The sequence below is a fragment of the Gopherus evgoodei genome, unplaced genomic scaffold (genome assembly GCF_007399415.2).
Source record: "Gopherus evgoodei ecotype Sinaloan lineage unplaced genomic scaffold, rGopEvg1_v1.p scaffold_47_arrow_ctg1, whole genome shotgun sequence".
NCBI lineage: Eukaryota > Metazoa > Chordata > Testudines > Testudinidae > Gopherus > Gopherus evgoodei.
In genome coordinates, this window is record NW_022060068.1 from 1,661,039 (window position 1) to 1,686,487 (window position 25,449).

Below are 25,449 nucleotides of genomic sequence, written 5' to 3' on the forward strand. Positions count from 1 at the left end.
CCTCCCTGCATATGCCAGAGATCCCGCAGGACCAGCGAAAACAGACACTCACGACAGACTGTTTATTTCCAAGCAGCTGGCTGCCCTGTTCAGAGCAGGGCCTGGGAAGACTCTCGCCCTAGTGTCACGGAGTGTGGGGGAGTCAGGCCCTGCACCCCTCTTCCTGAGATTCACCGGGACTCTCAGCCAGCCAGTAAAACAGGTTTATTAGAGGACAGGAACACAGCCCCAAGCGGAGTGGGTAGGTACAACCAGGACCGCTCAATCAAGTCCTTCTGGGGGTTCAGGGCGCTTAGACCCCAGCCTGGGGATCCCTGCATTGCACCCCCCAGCCCAAACTGAAACTAAAAATTCCTCCAGCAGCTCTCTCCCCGCTCCCCCCAGCTCCTCCTCCCCTTTGTTCAGTCTCACTGCAGAAGGTGTCACTTCTCCCAGCCCCCGTCCTGGCTCGGGTTACAGCTCAGGGAGCTTCCTTCTCATCCCCAATGTGACCTCCCTGCAACATTCCCAGGTCAAATCCGCCCGCGCCCTGCTCCGGCACATCTAGGACCTGGCTACAGTTAGTGCACGAGGGGGAACACAGGGGAACCCCAGTTCCAGAGCCAGGACAGGGAGGCGGGTGGTGTGGGAGGGAGGCAGGCTGTGAAGAGCGTTTGTTTTGTTTTTAAGTTTAAAATTTATACACAAAAAAGTAATGCGACAGACCATTCAGCTGACTGCTGTTTCGCCAGATTTTGAAAGGGTCTTATTTTGAAGCCTTTGCCTCTGATGGATTTTCCCCCGTATCCAGTGTCTTGGGCAATCAGCTGCTTCTCCTGTCCGACTGAACTCAGTACAAAATGCCTGCACTTCTGTAAACAAGCCCTGTACATTAATAATTTTGTTCCGGATCAAGGATTGGAGAAAGACACAAACAAGACGTACCAGGCGGTTCTGCATGTATTGATCCTTAATCTGTTCACAGGTAGAGAGAGATGCAATTGGAGATATAAAGGTGAATGAATTCAGGAGGGTGATCAACTGAACTTCCACTTACTGTAAGGACATGTCCATGTTGACCAGGACAGAAAAATACTCGGTTATCTGACTGGACTGCATTAGTTTAAGCAACATTTCTATAGCAACTAGAGGATTATTTTCCACCAGGTCAGACAGTTTGGCAGGAGTGAGGCCAATGTGGTAAACAAGCTTGGGGGCCTTTTCTAATTCTCCAAGAAGTTGTGTTTGCTGGGGAGAGGACAAAGGACTCTTGAAAGCCTTAGCCATGATGTGTTTGATCTCCACTCCAGCGTTGTTTCTAACACACATTGACGTGTCCCACTGAATTGCATGATCTGGCTCTACCGGGTTTAGCCAAGCCAGCTCATCTTCACAAACATGGAGTGGAGGTGAGTGGTTACCAGGCAGAGTGAAGCTGGAGCCTGGCTGGGAGCTCAGATATCCTGGCTTTTCTCCTCATCCAGAGGGACGATGGAGTCAGAGGCCAATAGCGGCTCCTTGCTCCCTGCCGCCTCGGCCCCCTCCTGAAAGCAGGGCAGAGGATTAGGGCTTCAGTGGGCTCAGGGCTCCAGCACCGAATAGCACAGCCAGCTGAGGCCAACAGTGCCCATAGCTCTGCACTGCCACAGCACACACAACCTGGGCAAGCTTCTGCCCCCCCCCCCCCCGGGCTGGCACAGGCCCCCCCGGGCAGAGAGGAGAGTCCTGCTCTGGCCTGAGCCCCTCTGCTGAGGAGAAGCCAGTGAGCAGACGGGTCCTGACCCCTTCTCGCTCTGTCGCTCCCAAGCCCTCCGGGACACTGAGGGTCTCCCAGCTTGGGGGCTCAGATCGTGCCCCAGGGCCTGGGGGAGGAGCAGAAAGGGCTCCCCAGGACTGCCTGCCCCCTTCTGTTATCACAAGTAGCCTGTGATGCTAACGGGATGGGGCTACCCCACATAAACATAAGAACGGCCGTACCGCGTCAGACCAAAGGTCCATCCAGCCCAGTATCTGTCTGCCGACAGTGGCCAGTGCCAGGTGCCCCAGAGGGAGTGAACCTAACAGGCAATGATCAAGTGATCTCTCTCCTGCCATCCATCTCCACCCTCTGACAAACAGAGGCTGGGGGCACCATTCCTTACCCAGCCTGGCTAATAGCCATTTATGGACTTAACCTCCATGAATTTATCCAGTTCCCCATTAAAAGGGGCGGGGGAAGGCGCTGCCAGCGATTCAGACAGCGCCTTCTGCTCCACCTATTTTGTACTGAGCCCGCACGTCAGGTTACACCGCAGCTTTCAGTAGGCCTGACAGGGCAACGGGCCCACTGCTCCCCGACTCATGCCCCATGCTGGGGGGGCACTCCCGGGGGGGAGGAGTCTCCTGGATCTCCACAGCAGCCCAGGGAGGGGTCATCTCAGCTACTCAGGAGCCCTGCTGGGACGTCTCCTCCCCTGCCACCCCCATACAGCATTAGGGTGCGTCTCCCCAGATCACTAACCCACCAACCCTCATGTCAGCCCTGGGGAGGCAGAGGGAAGCCCCTGGGCCAGGGTCCCCAGCTGCTAGGAGATCAGCTGGGGCCCAGCCAGCCTCCCCTAGAGACGATCTGGCTCCCCCGTTACCTGCTTCCTGCAGCACAGGGCCCAGCAGCTGCAGAGGAAGGAGTAGAAGGCGATGCAGAGGCCGGTGGCCATGGTCAGCAGCAGCAGCAGCCGCACGCCCAGGAACAGGTTCTGGGAACAGCGGAGGGGACAAGCAGCACCACAGTCACGGGGTCCCACCCTGCCCGGGCCAGGAGCCAGCCAGCTCTGAGGGCTCCATGCTCAGACAGTGGCTGGAACAGCCAGAGCAGTGTGCACAGCGGGGACTCTGCCTGGAGACCACGGCCGGCTTTAGGCCTGTTCCACCAATTCCCCCAAATCTGGCCCCGTGCCTAAGAGGGCCCCGCACCCAGTGAGAATCCCTTCCCTGGCTAGAGGCGCCTTTTTAATTTTTACCCATTCAGCAGCGCTCTGGGTCTTCGGCGGCACTTCGACAGTGGGTACTTCGCTAGCTCCGGGTCTTCAGCGGCACTTCGGCAGCAGGTCCTTCAGTGCCACTGAAGACCTGGAGCAAGTGAAGGACCTGCCGCCAAAATGCCACCAAAGACTCAGAGTGCCGGCCGGTGAGTACAAGCCCCACGTGTTTTTTTGTTTTATTTTAAAGTCATCCTTGCCAGGGTCTCATCAAAACTGTTCTAATTGGGCACCACATTTTCTAAAGCCGGCCCTGCTGGAGACTGCTACCAGACCGGCAGTAGCAGGCGGGGAGCCTGGCTGGGCTCGGGAGCTGCAGGGGCTGGTCCCTCATTTCAGCCCCATGGGCCTCATTCTAATTCCCATGCTCCTTGCTGAGGGGCAATCCCCACGGAGGCCATCTCGGGGGCTGTCCCCAGGGACAGTATGGAGCCCGTACGTCAGATCCTTCCAGCCAAGCCTCTCCCAGCACCACCGCAATCAGGGGGAGGGACCCAGCCCCAAGGGCACCACCGCGATCAGGGGGAGGGACCCAGCCCCAAGGTCACGTGGCAGCTGGTGGCAGAGTCAGGATAGAACCCAGGAGTCTTGGGGCTCGGATTGCTATAGCACAGCGGCCTCCCATTCCTGCAGGAGACGCATGTCCCACTGGCTAAACTCTGCCTCTCAATGACCTGGACATCCTGCCAGACTGAGCCTCTCCATAGGGGTGTGTGTGACCCTCCTCTGCACAGGGACACTGGGGGCGGGGAGCCCCCTCGGCCTGGGGACACTGGGAGGTGAGGGGTGACCCTCCTCTGCACAGGGTCTCTGGGGCAGGAAATAGCATCCCTGGAAGTGACCGTTGGCCAGCTGGAAGGTCACAGCCCCTGCAGAGGCTCCAGGCCCCGTGGGTCCCATGCAGAGCTGCTGGGGGGGCGGGGATGTCTCCAGGGCCGGCTCTAGCAATTTCGCCGCCCCAAGCACGGTGGCATGCCGCGGGGGGCGCTCTGCCGCTCGCCGGTCCCTGGCATTGGACCTCCTGCTCCAGTGGACCTCCCGCAGGCGTTCCTGCGGACGGTCCGCTGGTTCTGTGGTTCCGGTGGACCTGCCGCAGGCGTGTCTGTAGATGCTCCACCGGAGCCGCGGGACCAGCGGACCCTTCGCAGGGACACCTGCAGAAGGTCCACTGGAGCCGCCTGCCGCCCTCCCAGCGACCGGCAGAGCGCCCCCCCCGGCATGCCGCCCCAAGCACACGCTTGGCGCACTGTGGTCTGGAGCCTGCCCTGGGTGTCTCCCACTGGGTGGGGCACTGGGTGTGCACCTCTGTCCTCAGCTGGCCGGGGTGAGGGACAGCCCAGCCCCTGTTGGCACCTGCGGAGAGGGGTCCCGTTGCTGCAGCGTGAGGGGCCGGGGGTGCTGTGGTGACTGCGCCGGGGGAGGCTGCTCACCTCAAAGTGCCTGAACTCTCTCCTGCAGTTGCGCTGCCTCCAGGAGCCATCGGAGTCCGAGGGCGGGGATGGGACCGAGTCACACAGGTAGGGGCCGCTGGAGAGGGGGAAATTCCATGCCATGTTCTGAACCCCCACGATCACAGCCACGGTGGCCGAGACAGTGCTGGCCAGGGTGAGCAACAAGGTGAGCCAGACCTGAGGGGGAGGAGACCCACCGGGTGAGGCACAGGCCTCGCCTCTCCTCCCCACACAGGGCCATGGCCCAGCCCCAGGCTGCAAGGATGAAGGCGACACCGCAGGGTGGGGGGCTGCCCAGCCCCTTCCACTGGCAGACGGGGTGCTACTGAGGGAGCAGGGCACATGGGGGGCATCAGACACCCTGGGGGTAGGTGTACAGAAGTGTGAAAAGAGGGTGGGGGCTGTGACGTTATGAGTATAATATAATATCTCATTGAAAGGTGATGGGGCCGGAAAGAGTTAATTAACTCACCTCACCGACTGACCTGATCCATGGGTGAACCTTAAGGACTGGTTAGCAAGATATGTAAATGAACAGAGCTTTGAAATGCAAGTCTGCATTGTTAGAGGTAGAAGGGGAGGTGTTTGCTCAGGTCTTGTGATCTAAGCAAACAAGTCTTGTCTATTGCTATAGCTTTGATTCAAAGATCAAAAAAGGAATATTAGCATTTAGAATGATACTTGAGTGAAATAGTATTATTGTCTATGTGTCTCTTTGAAGGTTGTGGTGACCTGTATCTGAACTGTTTAATGGATAAATTACGCTGTACTAACTGCCAGGATGTTTGGGAGAAGGAGTTAAGCCTCTTGTTTTCTCAGGCCGAAAGGCTGCTGGAAATGTATAAGAACCTGGGACACGATCCTTCTTCATCTCAGATCTGCTTTGGGTTTCAAGAGGAGGAAATCTTAAACCATAAGGATTGAGATCCCCAGTCATTGACTGGAGCCACTCTGAATATGGACATTGGACTATAACCTATAGACTATTTCTAAAAGGACTTTTGGCAACTACAAGCTCACCTCTACTATGTATCTGAACCTAAAGAATTGAATTCAAGTCTGTATGTGTACTGATCTTTTAACCAACTCTCTCTCTCTTTTCTTTTTAAATAAATTTTAGCTTAGTTAATAAGAATTGGCTGTAGCATGTATTGTGAGTAAGATCTAAGCTGTAATTGGACCTGGGTGTGTGGCTGATCCTTTGGGATTGGAAGAACCTTTTCTTTTATATGATGAAGTAAGATTTTCAGGAATCATCATCATATCTGACAGGTGTGTCTGGACGGAGGCCTGAGGCTGGGCACTTTAAGGGAACTGCATGGTTCAAATTTTAAGTAACCAGTGAGGTCCTACAGAAGCTGTTTTGTGCTGGTTGGTAAATCCAAGTATTGGAATAACCACCAGCATCTGGGATTTGTCTGCCCTGTTCTGTTTGCAGTTCACCCTGATTGAGTGACCTCAGCTGGCTCACACGGGCAGCACCGTCACAGGGGCATCAGGGCAGTCAGACTCCCCCCCACCCCGACACCCAGTAGAAGGGGTTTTGTAGATTCCTGGTGTTAGGTAATAAAGCAAGTCCTTACTCACCTCTCCAGCACCCGAGTTCGTGCGGGAGGCTATGGGCACACAATTCTGTCAGAGACCAGACACAAATGCGTTGATCAACGGGCTCACACTAACCCAAAAGCTTTAGAATAAGTGTGGCCCCTTTATTAGGGGTGAGCATCAATATTTATACACAGAAGTAAACAAAGTGATTAATAAAAGATAATGGTCATGCATAATCAATCAAGATTTTACAGGAAAAGCAAGTTTAACAAGTAAATGCATAGAGATAAAGGCTAATGGCTACTTGAGGAAGGGGGTGTCATGAGTAGTTTGCAGGTCAGTGCTTTGTTCAAAAAAAAAGGTTCAGAAAGGATTATGCAGAGACGGCCAGTCTGGGTGTTTTTTTGGCTCCAAAGTTTACCAAAAGTTTAGACCCAACATTCCTCCATTTGTAGCTTTGAGATAACTATTAATCAAAAAGCTACACCCTATTTCAAGATCTCAAGGGCCGCTTGGCAATTTCAGCCTGGGCCAATTCGAAGAGAGTAAGGCTTTTAGCTGAAGTGGGAAAAGAATAAACTGACTTACATAAGTTTATGAGGGAGGGGACACACTAAATACAGCAACACAGTATTATAAGGACTACTATGGCCCCAACAACACCCACCAAGAGGTTTTTAACCCACCCAAATCCGGGCAGCCAATTCCATAAGGCTTCCCACCAATTATAAGGTGGCTGGCCAGAGGAGTAGTTTTTAGCCATTTCCCTTAGGTGTTTGGTACGTTGAAAAGTGTCAGAGTAGGTGTCATTTACAAAAACACAGCATTTTTCATTTATGAGGGCGCAAGTTCCTCCCTGGGCTGCTAACATTATATCTAAAGCCATTCTGTTTTGCAAAGCTAACTGGCGCAGCTGGGACATTTTCCCGGCCTGATTTTCAAATAGGGTTGCAGTTTCATTGGTCAAAGATTCTAATAGTCCCTGTAGACGGATGATAGCACCCTTCAAGCTAGTGTGACCAGCCCACCGCTGCCAGGACAAACCATCACGGAGATTAATATCTTTGTCAGTTTCACGAATGTTACGAACGTGGGGAAAATGAGGGGGAGTGAGGGAGATGCGAGAAGGCGGTGCTAGCCATGCCAAATAACATGACCCTGCCCAATCAGGGGAGAGAAAATAATAAGCCTTGGGCCCGCACACCCAGTATGTTCCATATAATGCGTTTTGGGTATTCCATTTCTCAAAGTAGGAGGTAACCCACCACCCGGTGTACCACTGTTCCCCTGGTAACGCAGAGGGGTCGTTGTGTGAACTGCAGAGGCACAATTTGGTAGTGTGGTCCTCAAAGGGCAGTGTAGTACTGCTTGAGCAGTTGTAGAAGGCAATTGTGTATCCTTTAACAATTAGTTGGACACCCTCTGAGCAGGGCTTTTTAAAAACTGACTCTGAAAACCTGCCCCTCCATGAAAAAGTTGAAAAGGTTGGATCGGGGTGAGGGATCCACATATGGGATAAGTGGGATGCGCAAGGCTTGAAGCCAAGATTTTTACTAAAGGCGGCGCCATTAAAATATATGTTGCATTTACTTGTTTCCACAAAAGTTGACCCTTTTTTTTAACAAAACACAGTGATCCTGTTTGATTGGTTACCCTGAGATATTTGTTAATTAGCACTTCTGTTTTGTCCCATGTAAGATTGGGTTGGACTGGATCTTTTATTCTAGTCGGTGGCATCCAAGTCATATTAGCAGTGGTTAGGGGAATGGGTGTGAAGGGGAGTCCCTGTGCTGCATTTACTGGAAATTGAGTACATACCCAGCAATTACTTCTATTTTCTAAAATACGAGTTTTAACCTCGTGGGAATATCTAATAAAAGCATTATCTTCATAAGCAGAAAATAAACTAAAAAAGCATAAAAAACATACAGTTGTCAGAATAAAGGGTCCTCTCATTTTTTCCGAGTTAATTTAAGTCTAATGTCTGAGAGAGGTAAGCTGGTCCACTGGTCGAAGGCAGTGTCCTCAGTGGTGACAAGAGCTGCTGGTCCGTCACTGTGGTCCACTACGGCTGGCTTGACGTGGGAGTGGTGGATCCAAGATTTGCGTCCTTTCAGGAACACTGCAGTCTGGGTTGTCAAAAGAACCTGGTGGGGTCCAGTAAACCTTGGCTGGAGGATGTCGTCACGAAGGAACTTTTTGGCCCAGACGAAGTCCCCTGGTTGGAACGGGTGGATTTGTTCCTCCAGCAGCATGGTCTGGGAAAACTGCGAGGCTTTCCAAAGGGTACGGAGGCGAGCCTGTAGGGAGAGAAACTGACATGCGGTCATATGATCCCCTCCCAATAGTGAAACATCAGCACGTGGTAGCGCCCCGCCTTTGAAAGGGGGGTGTCCATAGAGCAGTTCAAAGGGGGATAATCCCAATGCGCGGGTTGGGCGAGTACGAAGGTGAAACAGGACCAAGGGAAGTACCTGAGGCCACTTTAATCCTGTTTCCTGACAGTATTTAGCCAATGTAAACTTAAGTTCCCTATTCATACGCTCAACTTTCCCGCTAGACTGGGGGTGGTAGGGTGTATGGAAGGAGTGTGAAATGCCCAGTCCTTGTTCTAAACGGCCAAGGACATGACCAGTAAAGTGAGGTCCGCGATCTGAGTCGAGCACAAGAGGGATGCCAAAACAGGGTACAATATCTCTAAGGAGAATCTTCGCCACTGTGGCAGCAGTACAATTAGCAGTAGGAAAAGCTTCGACCCAGGAAGTCAGAGGGCAAACCAAAACAAGGAGGTGCTTTTTCCCAAAAGCCTTTGGCATATCTGCAAAGTCAATTTGAAGATGTTGAAATGGAGCAGCAGGCGGAGGTCTTCCACCCTTAATTTTGTTAAGAGGCGGAGCAGGTCCATTACGCTGACATGTGCTGCATGCTTTCACTATTGATAGGCAATAGGGTTGAATGCCTGGAGCATACCAAAAGCGAGCGATAGTGTCCACGAGGGCGTGCGTGCCGTAGTGACCCCCTTTATCATGGTGCCAGCGAACTGCCACGGGGTATGTGGAGTGAGGGAGGCAGGCTCGGCCATCTGGCATAAGCCAGGTCCCTTTGACCAGAGTGGCCCCGAGGCTCTCCCACGATTGTAGTTCAGCAGCGGGTACTGGTACGGGGTGCGGTGGAGTAAAGGAGGAGGTTGCAATAGCCAATGTGGGCATGGCTAAAGGTAAGGTGGCAGCCTTCTTGGCGGAGGCGTCAGCCAGGGCATTCCCACGGGTAACGGGGCTACTATCTTTAGTATGGGCCCGGCAGTGAACTACAGCCAGGACAGAGGGTTTTTGGAGGGCGTCCAAAAGCTTGTGGATGAGGGGGAGGTGCTGAATGGGTTTACCGGCAGCTGTCTGGAAACCTCGAAACTTCCAGAGGTGGATATGACAATGCACAACTCCAAAAGCATATTTGCTATCAGTAAAAATGGTAACGGTCTTACCAGCGGCCAACTGGCAAGCTCGGGCCAGGGCATAGAGTTCAGCGGCTTGGGCTTCCCAGTTGCCTGGCAGTGAGGCGGCCTCTTGAATGTCCAGCATAACCAGTGAAACGCTTGCCATTAACATAGAAGGAGCTTTCGTCCGAGAAGAGGATGCAATCGGGATTGTCCAGTGGCACGTTAAACAGGTTGTCCCTTATCTGTAAGATGCTGGAAACTACCTCCACACAGTCGTGCTGATCCTGGAGGACTGGCAGGTCAGGAAGCAAGGTAGCTGGATTAAGGGGTCCACACCTTTCAAAAATTAGGTTAGTGTCTTCTAAGAGTTTGGCCTCTAGCTGTTGCTGACGATGGGCCGAAAAGACTTGGGTTGTGCCCCTACGCAGAAGGGCTGACAAGGCATGAGAGGTCCAAACCGTGGTAAAATGACCCAGGGTTAGGCTCTTTGCCTTTGTGATCAGCAGGGCAGCTGCTGCCAGAGTCCGGGTGCAGGATGGGGTTCCCTGAGCGACAGGGTCGATTTGCTGAGAGTAAAAAGCAAGCGGGAAATGGTGGGGCCCGCTCAGCTGGGTAAGGACACCACTAGCAATTCCGCCCCTCTCGTGGACAAAAAGGTGAAAGGGTTTGCTGTAATTGGGGGGGCGGAGAGACATGGAGGAGGCCACACTGTCCTTGAGTAACTGAAAGGCTTTAATAGTGTCCGGGGATCACTGCAAAGGGTCAGGAGCAAGGTTAGCAGTGAGTCGGTGGAGCGGTTTGCTTAACTCCCCGCAGGATGGCAACCAGGGGCGACAGAAGCCAATTAATCCTAAGAAACCTCGAAGTTGTTTCTTGGTGTTCGGTAGAGGGCAGTTTTGAATAGTCTTTATGCGGGCTGGGTCCATTTGTTTTCCCTCTGGGGTTAACAGGAAGCCTAGATATCGGACCTTCTGTGAGACCCACTGAATCTTTTTAGGGTCTACCTTGTGGCCTCTGGTGTGTAGGTATAATAAAAGTGCCTTACCATCGATGCGGAGGGCAGCTTCTTCGCGATTACCTAATAGGATGTCATCTACGTATAGGACCAATGTGGATCCCTGCGGACTGGTGAAACCTTCCAAGTCGTGGCGGAGGCACTGGCTGAAAATCATGGGGCTGTCTCTGTAGCCTTGAGGAAGTCGTTGCCAGACATAACTTTGTCCCTCCCAGGTGAAACCAAAGAGATACTGAGAGTCTGGGTGCACAGGAATGCTGAAAAAAGCTGATTTTAAGTCAATAACAGTGAACCACTCAGCATCCCAGGGGATTTGGCTGATGATAGTAGCTGGGTCAGGGACTACTGCATGAAGAGGGACCACATACTGATTAACAACTCGTAGATCCTGTACAAAGCGCCAACGAATAGGGTCTCCGTCCTTTTTAGGAGGCTTTTTGACAGGCAGTATAGGGGTGTTACAGGGAGTGCGCTGAGGGCGGACTAGCTTTTGTGCAATGAATCCCTCGATAATGGGGCGGATGCCCTCCCGGGCTTCCAGCGACAGGGGGTATTGAGGGACTGACGGGGGGGTTAAGGAAGGCTTCACCTGAATCCTTACGGGTTCTGCCGAAAGGAGCAGGCCAACATCAGTGTCAGAAATTCCCCAGAGGGTTGAAGGCAAGTCAGTGAGGTCAGGGGAGAGAGAGAGGGGTGTTTCCCAATTACCCTGAGTAGGGGCCGAATCTCCTAACACTGTCATCAATAATCCTACCCCTTCAGGAGTGCAGGTTAAAGTAGCCTCAAGCTTACAGAGTAAATCCCGGCCCATCAAAGGGATCGGACAAGCTGGGGAAAAAAGAAAACGGTGAGAAAAACATTTATCAGCATAAATAACATTCAAAGGCAAAGTGAGTTCCAGAGACTGTGGGTTGCCCTCCACCCCAGTCGCAGTTTTAACCTTAGAGGATAGCCAGGGAGAGGGGGCATGATTTAAAAGAGAGAAAGTAGCCCCAGTATCAATGAGGAAAGAGACAGGCAGTCCCTGGACTGAAAGGGTTAAACGAGGCTCTTTGCTGGGAGGGGAGAAAGTGAGAAAGGAGCGGCTAAAGACATTAAGGAAATAAGACCATCACATTGTTTGCCTTCGCCCCCGGGGTACCGTCATTGAGGAGGCTGAGTTTGCTGCGGCTGCTGCTGTTTCCCGTAGTTGATCCAGGCCTGGGGGATGGGCTGAGCTGGTGGTGCAGGGGTGTATTCCTCACTTGTATAAGCATCTGCGGATGCAACCAGACCCTCTGGGCGTCCCCAGGGGCATTCTCGTTTAAAGTGACCAGGCTGTCCGCACTGAAAACAATTTCCTGATGGCTGGGGTCGCCAGGACCCTCTTCCTCGGGCACCCTGGAATCCCCTGCCACGGCCACGGCCTTTGCCTCGAACACCGCCGTGAAAAGCTAAAGCCATCAGCTTATATTCTTCCTTTTCCTCTCTACTTAACAACTGATCCACATCCGTATAAGTAGGATTATAACTTAAAAACAATCTTTCTAGAAGTTCTATGATCTTTCGGGGATTTTCCCCAAAAGACCCTGACAACTGTCCCCACTCTTTCAAGTCCCATTCTAGCCATCCTTTATATTCCACAATACTAGCATGTTGCAACCGTCCATCATTGCCCATATAAGGTTGATCATGCACCTGTAAAGGCATCTCTCTAACTATACTTTCCTCGGGGGGGGGCATGCACCCTGCCGTACCTGCTTGGACATAAGCCTAGTAACTACTCCTCCCGAGGTTTGCCCCTCCAATTCCTCCTCATCCTTCTGCACAAATTCCAATCTGGGATCCTGCAGATTCCCCTCTGCTACAAGGAGAGAGTCCCCCTGCGGAGGAATAGGGGCAGGTGCAGAGGGGACCAGCTGACGAGTCAAAACACGCCGTGGTCTACACCCTTCATCGAAATAACCTGGAGGGGGTTCACTCTCGGGAGAGTACCTGACTGCCATAATTTTTAAAGATTTCCACAGCTCTGCTGCTGTGTCCCAACAAAACCAGTAACATAACTGTCCCGGATGGTCTTTTTCGATCTGGCTCTTTACTCCTCTTAAGGTAGCCTGTTCGAAAGAGCCATACGAAGGCCACCTCATCTCCGAGTCGGCCAATACCGCGGTATACCCAGTCCAATTCCTTACACATAGTGTGTACAATTTCTTCCTAGACATTCCTGTCTGTACTGGGAGTTTCCCTTCGTTCCATAACTTATTTACAATCCCCAACGGACTCTCAAGAGGCACGCTAGTCCCTTGACCCATGGTGTCTGACAGGAGCCCTCCAACTGGCATTTACCCTGCTGTCCAATACACGACCCCTCAATATTGAATTGGCTGGGAGAAATCTCCTGTGGCGCCTTGCCAATTCATATATGAGTGGTCTGACCACTGGACAGAGGTACCGCACCAGAAGGTATCCCGGACGAGCCCCCAAATTGTTAGGTAATAAAGCAAGTCCTTACTCACCTCTCCAGCACCCGAGTTCGTGCGGGAGGCTATGGGCACACAATTCTGTCAGAGACCAGACACAAATGCGTTGATCAACGGGCTCACACTAACCCAAAAGCTTTAGAATAAGTGTGGCCCCTTTATTAGGGGTGAGCATCAATATTTATACACAGAAGTAAACAAAGTGATTAATAAAAGATAATGGTCATGCATAATCAATCAAGATTTTACAGGAAAAGCAAGTTTAACAAGTAAATGCATAGAGATAAAGGCTAATGGCTACTTGAGGAAGGGGGTGTCATGAGTAGTTTGCAGGTCAGTGCTTTGTTCAAAAAAAAAGGTTCAGAAAGGATTATGCAGAGACGGCCAGTCTGGGTGTTTTTTTGGCTCCAAAGTTTACCAAAAGTTTAGACCCAACACTGGCACCAGGACCGTTCTGCCCCAGTGGTGTAGCCAGGTTCTAACATCAGGGGGAGCGAACACATTAAAAAAAGGCGTCACCCGACATATCAAATTACACCTTTACCTCGATATAATGCAGCCCGATATAACACAAATTCAGCTGTAACAGGACAAAGCAGTGCTCCAGGGGGCTGCGCACGCACCTGGTGGGACAGCCCCTCTCATCTCTCCTGAGGGGGCTGCTCTGCAATCCGTGGCCCTTGGAAGCAGGCAGCACGCAGGAACGGGGGGGGGGGTGGCACAGTCCCCTGCATAAGAGAGACAATCAGACAGAGGTGGGCAGGGTCTGTTGGGGGTTCGCATGGGGGAGAGGGGGTGGGGAGCTGCACTGGGAGACTCCAATGCAGCACCTAGCCACGCTGGCTCTGTGCATCATGAGGCACTCAGGAAAAGGAGGCAGCAAGAGGGAGAGGCCAAGGAGGGAGGTGCCCTTCCCCTCCCAGCTGGGTCAGTGAGTCCCTGATCCCAGAGTCTCAGCACTGCAGGCCCCCAGCCCCCAGGTACTGGGCTGCAGTGCAAGCTAGAGGGGCTGCTACAGAGAAGTCAGGACCAGTCAGAGCACTTCCCATGTCATCATGAAAACTCACTCCTGGAAAGCTGGGTGAGGTAATATGGGTTGGGGGGTAAAGATCTATCAAGGTGGGTGAGGTAGAATATTTTATTGGACCAGCTTCTGTTGGTGAGAGAGACAGACCGACCCCCTTCTTCCCCAAGGCCCCAGCCTCTCCTCCTCCCCAAGAGCCCGGCTTGCTGGAGCTCAGTTCTTTCCCCCTCCCCTCCCCTCACTGATTAGCTGTCTGTCTCCCCCCTGCTGGGAGACAGCTAATCCGCGAGGCAGGGAGGGGGCAGGATTTATGCAGCACACTAGGGGAAGCCAGCAAAGCCTGCCTGCAGGAGCCCAGCTTGCTGGAGCTCAGTTTTTCCCCTCCCCTCCCTGCCACACGATCAGCTGTCTCCTTCCTGCTGGGAGACACAGCTGAGGGGGGGCAGGGGCGGGGTATGCAAAAGGCTGGCGGATGCCAGGCAGGCCAAGCTTCAGAGCAGAGCATGGCCCTCGCTCCTGGCGCCATGGTAACCCCGCCTAAGGTGTGGTTTTTGAAAATGTGCTGAGGCGAAGCAGCTGCTTCCCCTGCACCCCGCTAGCTACGCTACTGTTCTGCCCACCCCACTTGGACTCCTGCAGGGCCCTGCCCCCAGGACTCCTGCATCCGGCCCAGCCAGCTGAGCTACAGTGCGGCTGTGGGAGATACGCCCGGCCCGGAGTCACTGACCCTGCGTGACAGAGACACACACGCCAGCCTCCCCGTCATCCGTTCCTACAGGGGCAACCGGCCCCAGGGAAAATCGACTCATTACCAGTTGGGATGGGTCCGGTTCAGCTCCAGCCAGGGGCTCTCATTCGGGCCCTGCCTGCCGGAGCCAAGGGCCATCTGTTGCAGAGCCCCCTTCCCTGCCCAGACTGGGCTCCGGGCACCTGCAGCCCATGCTCATAGCACCGCTGACTCCACCCAAGCACAAACCGGGCACCTGCAGCCCCCACTCACGACACAGCTGACCCCTCCCCTGCCCAGACTGGGCTCCGGGCACCTGCAGCCCACGCTCACGGCACCGCTGACTCCTCCCCTGCCCAGACCGCGCTCACAGCACCGCTTACCCCTCCCCTGCCCAGACTGGGCTCTGGGCACCTGCAGTCCCCACTCATGACACCGCTGACTCCTCCCAAGCACAAACCGGGCACCTGCAGCCCCCACTCACGACACCGCTGACCCCTCCCCAGCCCAGACTGGGCTCTGGGCACGTGCAGCCAGCGCTCACAGCACCGCTTACCCCTCCCCTGCCCAGACTGGGCTCTGGGCACCTGCAGCCCATGCTCACGGCACCGCTGACCCCTCCCAAGCACAAACCGGGCACCTGCAGCCCACGCTCACGGCACCGCTGACCCCTCCCCTGCCCAGACTGGGCTCTGGGCACCTGCAGCCCATGCTCACGGCACCGCTGACTCCTCCCCTGCCCAGACCGCGCTCATGGCACCGCCGATCCCTTCCCTGCCCAGCCGCGCTCACGGCACCGCTGACTCCTCCCCTGCCCAGACCGCGCTCACGGCACCGCCGACCCCTCCCCTGCCCAGCCGCGCTCACGGCACCGCTGACCCCTCCCCTGGGGACACTAACCCAGCGAGCTCTGGCAGCCCCTCACGGGAGGCAGGTTTCCCAGCACTCGGCTCAGCCCTGTGGCTCCTTTCTGACCCTTTCCCATTTGTCACCATCGTTCTGGCAGTGCCAGCGCTAGTTAGGCCTGCTCCCCTCACCTGGGCACTGGGGTCCAGGCAGTATGGCTGCCCTCACGGGCAAATGGGGTTGGGCTGGGAGTAGCCGGTCACTGGGGCCCACCCCAAGGGCACTTCCCTTCAGTGCAAAGCAGAGACCGCTGGAGACAGCAGCCCGGGCCCAGCACCCCGGGCACCCACTCACCCCACAGCCCGGGCCCAGCACCCCGAGAACTCACTCACCCCACAGCCCGGGCCCGGCACCCTGGGCACCCACTCACCCCACAGCCCGGGCCCCGCACCCTGGGCACCCACTCACCCCAAACCCCAGGGCCCGGCACCCCAGGCACCCACTCACCCTACAGCCTGGGCCCGGCACCCCGAGAACTCACTCACCACACAGCCTGGGCCCGGCACCCTGGGCACCCACTCACCCCAAACCCCAGGGCCTGGCACCCCGGGCACCCACTCACCCTACAGCCTGGGCCCGGCACCCCGGGAACTCACTCACCACACAGCCCGGGCCCGGCACCCTGGGCACCCACTCACCCCACAGCCTGGGCCCAGCACCCCGGACACCCACTCACCCTACAGCCTGGGCCCGGCACCCCGGGCACCCACTCACCCTACAGCCCGGGCCCAGCACCCCGGGAACTCACTCACCCCAAACCCCGGGGCCCAGCACCCCGGGCACCCACTCATCCTACAGCCCGGGGCGGGCACCCCAGGAACTCACTCACCACACAGCCCGGGCCACGCTTTTCGCTCACAATGCAAGAGACTCCCGAGATGATGAACTGTGGAAGGGAAACCAGGGTGAGCGCCATGCAGGCTGGGGTGCTGCCAAGAGAGAGTCCTCACCCCCAGCACCCACCCCAAGGTCCCCAGCAAAGGTGCAGGGGTTGCTGTGCAGACATTAGCCCTGTGGTTTCCTCTGGGCCCGCCTGGGCCAGGGCTGAAGGTGCGTGCCGGCTGACAGTCCCTGGGGCCCATGGGAGCACATCGTGGTGGGGATCAGGACAGAGCGTGGACTGGCCCATGCCAGAGGGGATTGGAAAACCGGTCACTCACTGATGAGCCATGTTCCTCTAACGAGCCCCAGCAGCCACTGGAGCCCAAGAACTGTAGCTGCGAAACTGCTTTGGGCATTACAGAGAGACCCCCAAATCCCAGCCCAAGAGCTCATGCCCGGGGAGACAGGGTTGGCTTTGGGCCAAGGAGCAGCTGCAGAAATCCCGCCCCACGGGCTCTTCGTTTGTCAGGAACAGGCCCCTGAGTGGGGTCTGGAGCAGGGGAGCCAGTGGCTGCTGCTCCGAGTGGCAGGACAGGGCTGTGCACAACTCACTAGAGCACCTGTCCAGAACGGTGATCCCGACCAGAACTCCGCCGTGTCCGGTGCGAAGCCGAGCATCACGCCAATGGCCCCGCACACGATCCCGAGCAGCACCTGGCAGGCCTGCAAGATCCGCCCACAGGACTCAGCAGATGGACAATGCAGCCTGCCTTGCCCAGCCCCCCTTCCTCATCTCCTCTCCCTCCCCACAGCTGGAAACAGTTCTCACAGAGGCAGGACCAAGTCTCCCTAGTTTGCCTATGAGACCATCATGTGAGACAGTGTCAGAGTCTTGCAAAATCAGGATCCATCACGTCTACAGCTTCCCCCACCCAGGGACCCTGTCGCAGGAGGAAATTTGACTGATTTGGGATAATTTATCCATGACAAATCCATGTGAGCAAGACACGAGAAGTCATTCTTCTACTCTACTCTGCACTGGTCAGGCCTCAACTGGAGTATTGTGTCCAGTTCTGGGCACCGCATTTCAAGAAAGATGTGGAGAAACTGGAGAGGGTCCAGAGAAGAGCAACAAGAATGATTCAGGGTCTTGAGAACACGACCTGTGAAGGAAGGCTGAAGGAATTGGGTTTGTTTAGTTTGGAAAAGAGAAGACTGAGAGGGGACATGATAGCAGTTTTCAGGTATCTAAAAGGGTGTCATCAGGAGGAGGGAGAAAACTTGTTCACCTTAGCCTCCAATGATAGAACAAGAAGCAATGGGCTTAAACTGCAGCAAGGGAGTGTGACATTATTGATATAGACTGGGACCATATAGAACATGGTTTGCAACCAAGGTCCTGTAGTGGCACCAAATCCTATGTAAAGGGGGTCATATAAGGTGTCTAAGACCAGGTTACGGATTACTGGTTATGATTATGCTGTCTGTATGTCTGTATCATTTTGGTAGTTAAAGTTATGAATATTGGCTGTATGCTGTCTGTATTTCAAACTTGTGTTGTGTTACTGGGAAAGATCCCAGACAAGTTGGTGTCAGCTCTGTTTAGCCTGCTTGATAGCCCATTAAGGACCATCACCTACACAACTGTCCCATCGAGAGAAGGCAGTTATGCCCTGTGACTCAGCAGGGTGTGCAGAAACTGGCCCATGTGACTGCAAACTCCATTTTGCTGTAACTTTCCACAGCAGGAACAAAGGAGTGTTCTTATACCTGGAAAAGCCTATATAAGGCGGAGGCCTCATCTCCATTTTGTCTTCAGTCCTGCTTCCTACCTCTGGAGGGACTTTGCTACAAACTGAAGTTCTACACAAAGGACTGAATGACCCATCCCAGCGGGGGATGTTCCAGAGACTTGTTTGAACCTGCAGTTTACTCCATCACTGCTACAAGCCTGAACTAAGAACTTTGCCATCACTGTATGTAATTGATTCCATGTAACCAATTCTAGCTCTCCTCTCTATCTTTTTCCTTTTATGAATAAACCTTTAGATTTTAGATTCTAAAGGATTGGCAACAGCGTGATTTGAGGGTAAGATCTGATGTGTATATTGACCTGGGTCTGGGGCTTGGTCCTTTGGGATCGAGAGAACCTTTTTCTTTTACTGGGGTGTTGGTTTTCATAACCATTCATCCCAGGACGGGTGGCACTGGTGGTGATACTGGGAGACTGGAGTGTCTAAGGAAATTGCTTGTGTGACTTGTGGTTAGCCAGTGGAGTGAAACCGAAGTCATTTTTGTCTGGCTGGTTTGGTGCCTTAGAGGTGAAAATACCCCAGCCTAGGGCTGTGACTGCCCTGTTTAAGCAATTGGTCCTGAATTGGCACTCTCAGTTGGGTCCCGCCAGAACCACAACGTCACAGGGAGGTTTAGGTTGGACATTAGGAAAAAGTTCCTAACTGTCAGGTTGGTTAAAAACTGGAATAAATGGCTTAGGGAGGTTATGAAATCTCCATCTCTGGAGATATTTAAGAGTAGGTTAGATAAATGTCTATCAGGGATGGTCTAGACAGTATTTGGTCTTGCCATAGTGCAGGGGACTGGACTTGATGACCTCTTGAACTCCCTTCCAGTCCTAGAGTCTATGAAAACCCATGCTGGCTATTCCTTAGATCCGATTTTCCTCTAGGTGCTTACAAACGGATTGTAAGCCACACTCCTGCTCACTGGGCTCTCCCCGCTAAACACCTCTGTGTCCCTGCGGCATCACGATCTCAGCCCCATCCTGCCACACCGGTACTTACCCCCAGCATTTTCTGCTCCCCGCGGCAGCAGCCCTTGGCAAGGCCCTGGCTGGCGGGTGCCCCAGGCCTGGCCCTTGCCCATTGCACAGACCTGACCAGGAAGGCCAGCGATGACTCCTGGGTGACGCTGATGTTGATGACGGTCTTGTCCGAGCCCTCAGTGGAAACCTCCATGTTGTTCACCTTCACCACGCTGGTCGGCATCCTGACCTCGCTCTGAAACGGGGAGGGAGTGAGAGCAGAGCCCAACCTGTGTGCCCCCCAGGTCCGACCTGCGCAGCCCCGTGAAGACAAGCCCACTAGAACAGGAGGTGCCCCAGACCACTCTGGCCCACTGAACACAGCGATGCCAACACCTCCTGGCCGCCTGGGAAGGGACCGTTTCTAAGACCTCTTTTCAAACAGGCCTGGGAACGGTTCAACGGCTGCTGGATGCCATACGGCTTGCGAGATGGGATCAGCCCAGGGCCCATCTCCAGCAGTGGCAGGGAGGGGGCTGCAACCCCTGCACTGGGCAGTGATGGGATAACCTGAGATGGGATCTCCCTACAGGGTCAGCTCCTTCCTCTCCCCCATTGTTAGGGGTCAATTTATGCCCTGAAGCAGGCGGATTCATAGCCCTTCCCACACGAATCCTCACCACACTGACTCTTGATGTTCTCATTAGCCACAGATACGGCCAGTCTATTCTGAATCATGCTATGTTCGGCCTCAGTTAGATCCTGTGGCATTGAGTTCCACAGGTTAACTCGCGTGGTGTGAAAAACAATTTCCTTTCATCCACCCATTCCCAGTTCTACCTTATTTTCTTTCCATTGTGCTAGCAAATTTCTAATCACTTAAAAATGACCAAGCTATTAGGAGTGGTTTGGTATGTATCCTGTGGACACTTGATGTGCCAGGACCGCAGTGTGTGAGATGCTGTACATACACTGAACAAAGGAATGGTCCCTGCCCCAAGGAGCTGATAACCTAAGTATAAGCCAAGAGACAAAACCAGCTGGGGAGCACAAGGAAACGGTGAGCAGAGCAGCCAGGGAAGCTGCAGAACTGCTAACTCTAGTATGTAACTGTGCCATGGCCAGGTCAAGGTCCAGACCAGTGAGTAGCTGTGTCCCCTGCCCTGTAACCTGGGGTGCCTGTTTCTGTGCGGCAGCCACCCACCTGTCTGCTCACTCGGGGCTTGGCTACACTCGGAACTTCAAAGCACTGCCGCAGGGTGAGTGTGGTCGCAGCGCCAGCGCTGGGAGAGAGCTCTCCCAGTGCTGCAGGTACTCCACCTCCCCAGGAGCGGGGATTAGCTGGTAGCGCTGGGGCACTGTTCACACTGGCGCTTTGCAGCGCTGTGTCTTGCAGCGCTCAGGGGTGTGTTTTTTTCACACCCCTGAGCGAGAAAGTTGCAGCGCTGTAAAGTGCCAGTGTAGCCAAAGCCTCAGCGGGACACTGCTCAGCTCGCATGGCCCAGCCTCCAGGCAAGCAGGGCTTGGGTGCTGGGCAGGAGATGGGAGCGGAACAGGGGTCTGCGTGGGAAAGCCCCTGAGGCCTCTTGCAGCTTCCTGTCCAGTCCCTTGCCTCCCTCCTGCAAACCCCGGCCCCCAGCCCAGCTGTCACAACTCTCCCCAGTTCCTTGCCTCCCTCCTGCAAACCCCGGCCCCCAGCCCTGCTGTCACAACTCTCCCCCGTCCTGTGCCTCCCTCCTGCAAACCGCGGCCCCCAGCCCAGCTGTCACAACTCTCCCCAGTTCCTTGCCTCCCTCCTGCAAACCCCGGCCCCCAGTCCGGCTGTCACAACTCTCCCCCATCCTGTGCCTCCCTCCTGCAAATCGCGGCCCCCAGCCCAGCTGTCACAACTCTCCCCCGTCCTGTGCCTCCCTCCTGCAAACCGCGGCCCCCAGCCCAGCTGTCACAACTCTCCCCAGTTCCTTGCCTCCCTCCTGCAAACCCCGGCCCCCAGTCCGGCTGTCACACTTCTCTCCAGTCCCACTCCTCCCTCCTGCAATCCCCGCCCGAGCTTCCAGCCCCAGTCCTGTGCCTCCCTCCTGCAATACCCCGCACAAGGTGGGGTTGTGGGGAACTCCCCCCAGGCGGGTCAGCATGGGGGGCAGCCTGGGGGGAGGAAGCAGCACGGGGGGGAGCTCTCGTGGGGGTCAGAAATGGGGGGCAGCCTAGGGGGCAGGGAGCAGCACGGGGGGGTTGTGGGGAGCTCCCCCTGTGGGGGTCAGACATGGGGGCAGCCTGGGGGGGCAGGGAGCGGCACGGGGAGGGTTGTGGGGAGCTCTACCCGTGGGCGTCAGACATGGGGGCAGCCCAGGGGGGCAGGGAGTAGCACAGGGGGGCGCTCCCCCACAGGGGTCAGACATGGGGGGCAGCCCGGGGAGGCAGGGAGCGGCACGGGGGGGTTGTGGGGAGCTCCCCCCGCGGGGGTCAGACATGGGGGCAGCCCGGGGGGCACGGAGCGGCACAGGGGGGAGCTCCCCCCACGGGAGTCAGACATGGGGGGCAGCCTGGGGGGCAGGGAGCGACATGGGGGTGTTGTGGGGAGCTCCCCCCACAGGGGTCAGACATGGGGGGCAGCCCGGGGGGCAGGGAGCAGCATGGGGGGGTTGTGGGGAGCTCCCCCCGTGGGACAGACATGGGGGCAGCCCGGGGGGGGCAGGGAGCGGCACAGGGGTGTGTGTGGGGAGCTCCCCCCGTGGGGGTCAGACATGGGGGGCAGCCTGGGGGGCAGGGAGTGACATGGGGGTGTTGTGGGGAGCTCCCCCCACAGGAGTCAGATATGGGGGGGCAGCCCGGGGGGCAGGGAGCGGCATGGGGGGGTTGTGGGAAGCTCCCCCCGTGGGACAGACATGGGGGCAGCCCGGGGGGGGGCAGGGAGCGGCACAGGGGGGTGTGTGGGGAGCTCCCCCCCCGGGATCAGACGTGGGGGCAGCCGGGGAGGCAGGGAGCGGCACGGGGGGGTTGTGGGGAGCTCCCCCCCCCGGGGATCAGACGTGGGGGCAGGGAGCGGCACGGGGGGGTTGTGGGGAGCTCCCCCCGCGGGTCAGACATGGGGGCAGCCCGGGGGGGGCAGGGAGCGGCACAGGGGTGTGTGTGGGGAGCTCCCCCCGTGGGGGTCAGACATGGGGGCAGCCTGGGGGGGCAGGGAGCGGCACGGGGAGGGTTGTGGGGAGCTCTACCCGTGGGCGTCAGACATGGGGGCAGCCCGGGGGGCAGGGAGCAGCATGGGGGGGTTGTGGGGAGCTCCCCCCGTGGGACAGACATGGGGGCAGCCTGGGGGGGGCAGGGAGCGGCACAGGGGTGTGTGTGGGGAGCTCCCCCCGTGGGGGTCAGACATGGGGGGCAGCCTGGGGGGCAGGGAGCGACATGGGGGTGTTGTGGGGAGCTCCCCCCACAGGGGTCAGACATGGGGGGGCAGCCCGGGGGGCAGGGAGCGGCATGGGGGGGTTGTGGGGAGCTCCCCCCGTGGGACAGACATGGGGGCAGCCCGGGGGGGCAGGGAGCGGCACAGGGGTGTGTGTGGGGAGCTCCCCCCCCCGGGATCAGACGTGGGGGCAGCCGGGGGGGCAGGGAGCAGCACGGGGGGGTTGTGGGGAGCTCCGCCCCCGGGGATCAGACGTGGGGGCAGGGAGCGGCACGGGGGGGTTGTGGGGAGCTCCCCCCGCGGGTCAGACATGGGGGCAGCCCGGGGGGGCAGGGAACGGAACGGGGGGTTGTGGGGAGGTCCCCCCCCGGGATCAGACGTGGGGGCAGCCGGGGGGGCAGGGAGCGGCACGGGGGGGTTGTGGGGAGCTCCCCCCGCGGGTCAGACATGAGGGGCAGCCGGGGGGCGCTGGCAGGGAGCCGCTGGCAGGTCACAGCCCCCCCCCAGCAGAATCCCCCAAAGCAAACAGCTGAATCCGAACCCGCCGCACCCCGAGCTGCGCAGCCCCCGCCTTGCAGGAATGTGCCACGTACCGTGTGCACTGAGCATGCGCAGCTCGTCTGCTGAGGCTACTGCCCTTCCCTCGAAGGGGCGGGTGGGGCCGCGGGAGGCGGGGGCAGGAGGGGGGCAGCCGGGGTTCAGCTTGGGGGGGCGGCGCTGGCAGACGGTGATGCGGCAGAGCCCGGCCCAGGCGGGGCACAGGGGGCAGCAGTTACCGCAGGGGCACTGAGACCCCCCCATTGCAAAAATGGTGGGGGGCAAAGGGGCTTTTTTATTTCCCCTCCCACAGGCAGCGCCTCAGCGTGGGCCTCCCAGGGCCGCACCCCACGGCCTGGTCACTGCCGCTCCCGTCTGATCTCACCGGCTGAGGCTCCGTCCACACTACAAAGTTCACAGCGCGGCCACGGTGCCAGCAGCCCAGTAACCCACCTCACCAGGGGCTTCGCTCCGAGCCTGGGAGCGCTCACGCTTGCTGTGCTGGCGGTGGGGGTGATTTTTCACACCCCTGAGCCAGCAGGTTAGAGCACGTTAACTTGCCTGCGTAGAGAATCCCTGAGACGCAGATCCCCTCAGAAACAAGGAATCCCTTCTCACTGTACCTGATCGCAGAGTCTCCCAGCAGTTTCCAAGTTGTTTTATCTGCTGCTGGGATTCCCTAAAATTCTAATTCTCATTTTTAATTCTCATTTTTAGAGCAAATGTTTATTCTGTTGGATCATCTTGACTTCCACTCCAACTGACTTTCTGGCCTAGTGTCAAAACTTGGTTTGGCGCCATCCACCGCTGGGAATTGCATTTTTGCAACTGTTATTTCGCCTCTTAGTCCAGCCCTTAGTGTTATTCCACATGCTGTTGTGTACAGCTTGACTCTCAATTATTCAGCAAAGACAGAAAGCTCTTTTAACCAGAGAGAGATCGTGTGGTGCTTGTTCACATCACATTGTGCCCACTGCAGTAGTCAGCATTAGTTTCTTCTGCTCCTAATGAAAATAGCAGGGTAGGTTTGCTTATTGTGCTAGGCCAGGGGTTCTCCAACCTTGCGTTGTGGCTTGTAAGGGAAAGCCGCTAGATGGCCATGAGACACTGTTAACCTGAGTGTCCACATGTGCGGCCCTTCGCAGCTCTCAGGAACTGCTAATGGTAAGAATTCACTCTCTCTCTGCTGCAAGTTGCAAATTGCTACAGGATGCATCTCACATCCCTATGGTGTGAGAAACTGGTACCTGTAGGAATTTGCTTCATCCCATATATAGTAGTGTAACAAGTATCACATCCCTACAGATTGTGGTTTCTTACACACATGTGTGTGAAAATGCTCTCTGTAGTATCATGCTACCTGCATCAGTGGCATGTCCTTCTTTGCTAAAAAAGGCCATCTGATGTAGCTAATTCAAGCAGTCTCACATGTAAAACCAACCTGATAGCTTTGGTTGATCACAGGATGACTATGAGCTGCCAATGAGATATGACCATGAAAAAAGCTAATGTGGTCTTGGGATATCAGGCGAGGTGTTTCCAGGAGAGATAAGGAGGTGTTAGTACCGTTACACAAGGCTCACCTCATCTGGAATACTGTGTGTAGTTCTGGTCTCCCATGTTTAAGAAGGATGAATTCAAACTGGAATAGGTACAGAGAAGGGCTACTAGGATGATCTGAGGAATGGAAAGAGACTCAAAAAACTTGGCCTAACCAAAAGAAGGTTATGGGGGGATATGATTGCTCTCTGTAAATATATCAGAGGGATAAATACCAGGGAGGGAGAGGAATTATTTAAGCGTAGTACCAATGTAGACACAAGAACGAATGGGTATAAACCGGACACTAGGAAGTTTAGACTTGAAATTAGATGAAGATTTCTAATCATCAGAGGAGTGACATTCTGGAACAGCCTTCCAAGGGGAGCAGTGGAGGCAAAAGACATATCTGGCTTTAAGACTAAGCTTGATAAGTTTATGGAGGGGATGGTATGATGGGATAGCCTAATTTTGGCAATTAATTTGTCTTTGACTACTAGAGGTAAATATGTCGAATGGTTTGTGATGGGATGTTAGATGGGGTGGGATCTGAGTTACTACAGAGAATTCTTTCCTGGGTGCTGGCTGGTGAGTCTTGCCCACATGCTCAGGGTTTAGCTGATCCCCATATTTGGGGTCAGGAAGGAATTTTCCTCCAGGGCAGATTGGCAGAAGCCCTGGGGGGTTTTCGCCTTCCTCTGCAGCGTGGGGCATGAGTCACTTGCTGGAGGATTCTCTGTACCTTGAAGTCTTTAAACCATGATTTGAGGATTTCAATAACTCAGACATAGGTCAGGGGTTTGATACATGAGTGGGTGGGTGAGATTC

At 55.7% G+C, this 25,449-nt stretch overlaps 1 protein-coding gene and 1 pseudogene across 1 annotated transcript; both read right to left on the reverse strand.

Annotated features, from left to right (window-relative positions):
• Positions 1–247: 247 nt before the first annotated feature.
• On the reverse strand, positions 248–1,425 carry LOC115642904 (annotated as a pseudogene).
• LOC115642928 (transmembrane protein 176B-like) lies at positions 1,299–23,156 on the reverse strand. Its single transcript, XM_030546618.1, has 7 exons — positions 23,139–23,156; positions 19,186–19,401; positions 16,997–17,107; positions 16,392–16,448; positions 4,427–4,624; positions 2,604–2,714; positions 1,299–1,523 (listed from the first exon to the last, which is right to left on the reverse strand). Exons 2-7 carry the CDS (start codon positions 19,387–19,389, stop codon positions 1,434–1,436), a joined length of 771 nt encoding a protein of 256 aa, XP_030402478.1. The 5' UTR covers positions 19,390–19,401; positions 23,139–23,156; the 3' UTR covers positions 1,299–1,433.
• Between the last annotated feature and the right edge of the window lie 2,293 nt (positions 23,157–25,449).